An 8,035-nucleotide genomic window follows, 5' to 3' on the forward strand; every position below is an offset into this window, starting at 1 on the left:
ACATAATTTATCATACTTAACCATACTTTATATTTTGGTAACTCAGTTTACCTTCGATCCTGGCCTTACTGTTACTGTTAACTTTATTTCTTTTTACTCTGAGGGAGCCTAATATCTATAAGCCTCATGGTTTCTCTTTAGGCTTCCTCGCCACTTTTATTTGTTTTTTGTGTGACTGTCTAATTTCTATCGCTATTTGCATTTTGTGCAAAATATTATTATTATTTGTATTTTGTGGTAAATAAATAAAGAAGCATAAAATCCCATAAAATTTTTGAGAACCAGCAAAACTAGGTACATAACGCTTTTATGCCAGAAATAAATTGCAAGTTCAGTTTTTATTGAGCTAAGATGTCTTATTGAATCACATCTCATTTTTAGCCCGTAAGATTACTGTCTCCACTAAAATGACAGTATGGCTATTGTGAGTCTTGTTAACATGCTTGTGTTTTCTGTAACTTTTGCTGAATTAAGTACATATCAGTTTTACATTGAGACCCAGTAATTATTTTTATGAGGACCCCAAGCTAGTTGGAGAATTGAAAACTGTCAGTGATTTTTTGAGCCTATTGTCACAACGATCCCAGATGCTCATTGTGTGAATGTTAAGAATCTGAAGACATTCGAGTTTTATAAACTTCATCTTCCTTTTGGTTACATTAAAAGTTCAGCTTTTAAAGCTTTTAAAGATGCTAAGATGTACTAGGGTATCTTATTATCACTTTTCTTACATTGTTGTTGTTATTGTTATCGTCATTATTGCTACTGTCAGTGTTTACTATTACTTCTTTCACTTTCATCATCAACAAGGTTTTGATTATTATTATCATTATTCAAATTGTCATTGTCATGATTATCATCATTGTCATTATTCTGCCTAAATTAAGGGCAAGTAACTTGCCGGTCTAACTGAAAACTCTCTGAAGTTTCATAATTAGACAACTAGTAGACGGCTGATATTCTAAATTGCTTTAATTTTTTGCTGATCCATTACGTAAGCTTCAGCCAAAGTAATGGTAATTCTTTATAAGTTATTAGCCAAGGCATAATCTTTTTTGATGTTTTTCTTCTGAAATACATTATCTGACTAACAGAAAATTTCATTTTAGCAATCATATTCTTCTATCTAGCATAGGTAGAGCAGTCTAGTTGTTAATACAATGTTTAAAACATGTGTAGATTTCACTGAATTATTTTATTGGACAATATGAAAATTATTTTTATGCCAATGTGGTGAAACTACTTTCTCTGTCATTCAGATACTGATGAGCATCAAAGGACAATTCACCTTAGAATTCATCAAAGAAAATCATTTGGTTGTGATCCGAACAATCCAGTGAATGCGAAGCTGCGTATTGGGTGGTTTCTTCGTCCTGCTGATGATTTTGGGACAGACTGGGATGAAAATATGATAGCTGACATAGAATTTATGTCAAATGTATTTGTCAAAAGTCCACAATTTGAAGCCCTCCCCGATGGAACCTTGGTTATCAAGGAAGTGTCACCAATGTTTGATAACAAGAACCTCAGTTGCCGAGTAAAGAGAGGGAACGTAGAAAATATACCACTCTATAATTACCACCTCAAAATTGACAGAGGTAATGTGAATATCTTAGTTATTCTGCTCTTAATGCTTCTCCATTTACTTTGTGTTTTTGTCTGTATCAAAAATAGGGAGAAATGGAGCTAATTAACATCCTTACCAATAGTAATAATTTATCCTCTTATTTCCAGAGCCCCCAAGACTGACTCCAGTCAGTCAGCAAAAGCTCTATGGGATTCAGGGGATGGACTTTTATTTGGAAGTGCGAGTTCAGGGATATCCTTATCCATCGGTTTGGTTGAGACACGTCTTGAAGTCAGAGCGACGTATTGTAGACAAAGCATTGAATGTCAGTTCCAAGACACTTCTGAAGATCGAGGAGATTAGTCAATCCAAAAGCAGTTACTATGAAATATACGCTAAAAATCCTTATGGAAATGATACTCTAACTTTTAGAGTTCATGTGATAGGTAAGTCTTTTTTCTTTTTTCTTAGAAAATCTCAGAAGACAAAATACAGCTGGATGGTAAAAAGAGGATGCCTTCTAGCTCCATGAATTAATTTAAAGTAGTGGACAGTCAGTATTTTTTCACTGAACCTAGTTATGTCTGTTTAAACTTTTAAAGTGCACCTAAACCCAAAAATATTTTTTCGCTTAACGAAATAAGCGTATTTTTTGGAGTATTTCTGTGCAAACATTTTTTTATTTGTTCAAATCTTCAATTGTCTGTGCCCAGTCAAAATACGGAAAATCGGCCGCCATCTTGCCCCACGGCCGACTTTAAAGAGGAATGGCTCTAGCGGGTAATGTGACGTCAAATCGAGAACACGAAAGTCTGCATTTCACACATTTTCGCTTGTTTAGGAAGGTTGTAGTCGATTTTGTCCGAAAATATGCCGACTAAGTGTGTTATAGGAGGATGTAGCAACGTGCGAAATTTGCAAGAGGGTATCGCGCTTCATACATTCCCCATACAATACACATGGTCAGCATATTTTGGACAATATCGACCACAACCTTCCCAAACAAGTGAAAATGTGTGAAAAGCAGACTTTCGTGTTCACGATTTGACGTCACATTATCCGCTAGAGCCATTCCTCTTTAAACTCGGTCGTGGGGCAAGATGGCGGCCGATTTTCCGTATTTTGACTAGGCACAGAAAATTTAAGATTTAACCAATTAAAAAATTTTTGCACAGAAATACTCCAAAAAATAAGCTTATTTCGTTAAGCGAAAAAAATTTTTGGGTTTAGGTGCACTTTAACTAATTGATTTGTGAGAGCCCTTGGATCAATATCAGGATTTGAGCAACTCCACACCCACCCCACCCATAACCCAACATTAACCCAAACTTGTTATAGGTCGACCGTGATTGGGTTAGGGGAGGACTGTGGGCGCCAACACTAATACTGATATTAGTTTGAACTCTTTTTTCTAAACAACCTAGGGATTTGTTAATATGCATTTAAATTATTCTCACACAAAGTAATTAGAACAAAAACAGTCGTAAAAAAAAACAAACGTACATACATTAATATACATACCTACCTATATACATACATCATACCTAAATACCCACTCACACACTTACTCACCTACCCATGTTCCAAACTACTCACCTACACACCTTCCAACCTACCCACCTACCTACCTACCTGCCCATCTACCTACCTACTCACCTACCTACCTACTCACTAACTAAGTAGTGTCCCCCAATTAGTTTTTACACCTGTAGAGCTAAACACACTGACACCGAATAAAGTTTTCTTCTCTTCTCTTCTCTTCATCACTTTCCTACCTACCCACTGATCTACCTACACACCTACTCATCTATCCACCTTCACACTTACTTACCTACCCATCTACCTACTCACCAACCCACCGACCAACCTACCTACCTACCTACACTCCTAACTACTCACATACCTACCTACCTACACGTCTACCCACCTACCTACCTACCTACTTACCTACCCACATACATGCATCTTATTGGGTCTCCCTTAGCAGGTTTTTCAGACATAGCTAACTACCTAACTCTGAAGATCCTTCAAAAGTCTATTTCATGGTTTGGCATCGCAAAAATGAAAGCTCTGTCATAGTTGACATCTGGCAGTTTACATATGTTTGATTTAGTTGTTTTCCCTCATACAGAGGAACAGTAAAAATAACTTCCTAAAAATAAAGCTATTAATAAGCAACAAAAGTGATTTCATCTCTTAAAACTCTTCAACCTACTCCCCTACTAACCTACCCACCTGCTCACCTATCAACCTCCCCACCCAGCTACCTACCTAACTACCCTCCTGCTCACCTATCCACCTACCGATGCATGCACCTACCTACCCACCTACCTACTTTTATAACCACCAACTCACCTACCCACCTACCTCCCACTTACCCACCTACCCACCCACTTCCATAACCACCTACTCACCTACACACCAACTTACCTACATATCCATTGACTTACGTACATATCTACCCACCTACCCACTTAGTTACCCACCTACCTACCTACTCACCTACCTAACTACCTGCCTACCAGCCTACTCACCCACACACATACATAAAAACATACTTAGAAACAAACATGCAAACCACTCCTGGACTTGATGATTACATTGTGCAAGTAAATTGTGCAAGTAAATGTACAACTCAAACTAACAAATTTCCGTGACCAACAAGATTTGCCAGGGAAAATCTTAAAAAGCCGTGACATACACAAAGGAAACGCTAGTGATATTTTTTCTTCCTTTCCTTATGGGAGTGCGTGCGTGTTTATAAGTCATGGATCACGTTGTATCATACTGCGAGAACTTGTTTTTGTTTTGTTTTGTTTTCCTTTCTGTTTCTCTTTTACTTTTTATATATGATTTTCTTTTGATTTTTTTTTTCTCTACTCAGGTATCCCTAATTCTACACTTCCACCTTCCTCAGGTGTGTATACCATTGTTACTTGACAACAATCAATGATTACCTTGGGTAGCCTTTTGGTTATCAGTTAGGTGGCTGTTACCAATTGGCTGTACGTACTTTCAAATGTTTAACTTACTCAGCATACATAGAATCACTTTGAAGATTAGTTTTTAACATTACTATCAAATATCCCATGGGACGCTATATTGAACGACAATGACACAATGGAAGAGGTTTGGTTAAATTGGAAGTCTGCATTCTTTGAAGCCATTGAAAACAACGTTCCTTCGAAGAAAATAAAATCAAGACAAAATGTGCCCTGGATCACTTCTGATATACGCAAGCTTTTCCACAAAAGAAAACGCCTTTGGAAGAAAGCCAAATCTACCCAGCTTGAAGTTGATTGGAATAAATATAAATCGTTAAGGAATAAAGTTAAATCGGAACTTAATAAGAGTTATTACCAACATGTTCACTCATTAATTGATTCCAAAAACCCTAAACGCTTCTGGTCTTTTATAAAATCCAAAACGAAAAACAAATCAATACCTGTCACTATGAAATGGTCGGATCGTGGTGTCACGGCTTCTACTGGCAAGGACAAAGCAGAGTTATTTTGCAAATTTTTCGCGTCGGTGTTTACCCGCCCTGACCCAGCTACCGATGTCGATGAGGATGCCCATTCACATGGTTCAGGCTTCGTTATACCAGATCTCATGTGCTCTAGTGCTAATGTGGGAGAGCTTTTGCTTACCCTTGATGTGAATAAAGCCACTGGCCCGGATGGTTTGTCTGCACGTTTGCTCCGGGAGGCAGCCTCTGTAATTTCTGATCCACTGTCAAAGTTATTCAATATGTCTCTGAATAGAGGAAAACTACCTCGTGACTGGAAGTCTGCCAACATCACCCCAGTTTACAAAAATGGTGGTAAAGAATATGTTTCTAACTATCGTCCAATTCCTCTAACATCGCTTGTAGTTAATACCCTAGAGAAGCTAGTCACAAGACATATTATGGCTCATCTAGAAGATCATGACTTGTTAAGCCCTCATCAATATGGCTTTCGAGCTGGTTTCTCCTGCACATCCCAACTTATTCGCCTATTTCACTCCTGGGCATCAGCCTTAGATAAAAACAAAACATCAGATGTCGTCTTCTTGGACTTTGAGAAAGCGTTTGACACAGTCCCACACAAACATCTTATCTCTAAGCTTGGCCGATATGGTATCAATGGTCAGATTCTCGAGTGGCTAGGTGATTTCCTGCAAGATCGTTTCCAACGTGTTGTTCTGGAAGGTGAAAGCTCAGACTGGTCCATGGTTTACTCTGGTGTCCCTCATGGAAGTATTGTTGGGCCAATGTTGTTCTTGTTGTATGTCAACGATATACCTGAGAACTTATCGTGTTCAAGTGAAATGTTTGCCGATGATACTCTATTGTTTAACTCAGATCATCCATCATCTGTTCATCAACCTGTGTGTGAAAGCTTGTCTCAGATCGTAGACTGGTGTAAAAAGTGGCTTTTGAAACTTAAAGCAACTAAATCCAAATGTATGAAAATCACGAGATCTAGATCTGTAACACCTTGCTCGTACAACATCAATTCAATCCCACTGGAACAGGTTAAAACACACAAACATCTTGGAGTCATTATATCATCTGACTTATCTTGGAAACCGCATGTTCTCTCTGTTGCTGCTAAAGCAAATAAGATACTTGGCCTACTAAAGCGCACATTTGGGAAAAGCTCTGAAGCAATATCAATTGGATACAAGTCTATGGTTCGGCCAATTGTTGAGTATGCCTGTCCTGTGTGGAATCCACATCAACAATATCTTTCTGATAAGCTTGAAAGAGTGCAAAGGAATGCTTCCAGGTGGATCCTTGGTAGTTCTATCGACTATAGTGAACGTTTGAAGTATCTTGGCTGGCCAACACTCAACTCGCGTCGTGAATTTCTTAGTTTAGTGCAATTATTCAAATTCATTAATGGTTTTTCAAGAGTAGACTTATGTAATTACTTAACTTTCTCCAATAGTCGGACGAGATCTACCAACAATGTCACAATCTGGACGCCTTATGCTCGAACAAATATCCTCAAGAACTCTTTTTGGTATAAATATATAAAAATCTGGAATGACTTGCCAAGTGACATAGTTAGCTCTAGCTCTGCTAGTAAGTTTAAAAAAAAACTGAAAGAACACATTTTTAAATAATATCAATAATATTGCACCAATATCCATTTATCAATGAACTTGTTTTTTCAATAATTTTTACCTTTACATTTTAGTTTTATTTTTATTGCATATTGCTTTTATTCTGGGGGCTGCCGTCAATGAGAATTTAGTTCCTCTCTGGCTTGACCCTTTTTGCCTTTTTGCATCTCGATGTTATTTCTATTGTTATCTGTCTGTATTATTATTATTATTATTATTATCTTATTATTTAGGCAAATGAAGTTATTATAAATAAATAAATAAATATTTCAGTTGCGATCTCTTGAACGACGTCGTATTTTGAATCGTTCAGCAATGCATTAAGTTTTCACAAAGCTAAGATTATACGTTAATTTTTATTTAATCAAGGCCACAGGTGTATTAAAGCAATTGTTGAAAAAAGAAACAACTGTTTTGATCTTAGGAAGAGAAATTGTTGCTAGCGGTAAATTTCTGAAATTTTCAGTCGATGTCTGAACTGATGATTTACAAAGAAACGTTGATACTAAACATCCCCATTCATTTAGGTGCCCTTTTTAAGTAGTAACAATAAGAAATACTGCTTTTAAGTAGTAGCAATAAGAAATACTGTCTGGAATACCACAGACAAAAGAGCTTACTATTTTAGGGGTAAAATTTCAGGAAGACAGTAGGTTCATAACACACATTCGGGAAAAACTAATCAAAGCAAACAAGTGCCTGTTCATTTTAAGATCTTTAAGGAAAGAAGGGTACAATCAGGCCGAAATAGACCATCTGTTTCTAAATCTGGTTCTACCAAATATATTATACGGGCTGTCCGTATTTGGCGCTGTAAATTCCGAATTAACAACAATCCAATGTTTCTTAGATCGATGTTATAAGCACAAGTATACATCCGACCACATTAATGTTTATGAATTGTTAGTTCAACAGGACACACGTACCTTCAAGAATGTTTTTAATAATACAATACACCCTTTAAGAGCTATAATGCCAAAAAAGAAATCAACCAAGTACAATCTGAGGAAAGAGACAAGTCACCATCCTAAAATAAACACTGATAGGTTCAAAAACACGTTTGTCAATCGCTTAATTTTTAAACATAATCTAGTCTTATAATTTTTATCTTGATTTTCTCTGTAATTTATATATATACCTTCTTTTAATGTTGTAACATAGGATATGTGATTATTTATCTTATGACTTAATAAAGATTCAATTCAAAATTCAATTCCATTGAAGTATTTAAATTGTTAAAAAGCAATAGACGTTTTATAGCTTAGGAGGCAGCTTTTATGTGTGGTGCTTACAAGGTATATTGATTCAAAACTAAGAAAATGACTTATTTATTTTCAGAAGAAGACAGCAAGATTG

The 8,035-nt window shown here is 36.6% G+C and overlaps 1 protein-coding gene across 1 annotated transcript in view; it reads left to right on the forward strand.

Annotated features, from left to right (window-relative positions):
• The first annotated feature begins 415 nt into the window (after positions 1–415).
• The window catches only part of LOC148726531 (uncharacterized), a 9,175-nt gene continuing 1,555 nt past the window's right edge, over positions 416–8,035 (forward strand). Inside the window, exons 1-5 of the mRNA XM_088726333.1 lie at positions 416–473; positions 1,260–1,598; positions 1,735–2,013; positions 4,452–4,484; positions 8,018–8,035. The exon at positions 8,018–8,035 is cut by the window's right edge and continues 1,555 nt beyond it. Of these exons, the coding sequence (XP_088582459.1) occupies positions 416–473; positions 1,260–1,598; positions 1,735–2,013; positions 4,452–4,484; positions 8,018–8,035 (727 nt within the window). The remainder of the gene's footprint in view (positions 474–1,259; positions 1,599–1,734; positions 2,014–4,451; positions 4,485–8,017) is intronic.

This window comes from Stylophora pistillata, chromosome 7 (genome assembly GCF_964205215.1).
Source record: "Stylophora pistillata chromosome 7, jaStyPist1.2, whole genome shotgun sequence".
Lineage (NCBI taxonomy): Eukaryota > Metazoa > Cnidaria > Anthozoa > Scleractinia > Pocilloporidae > Stylophora > Stylophora pistillata.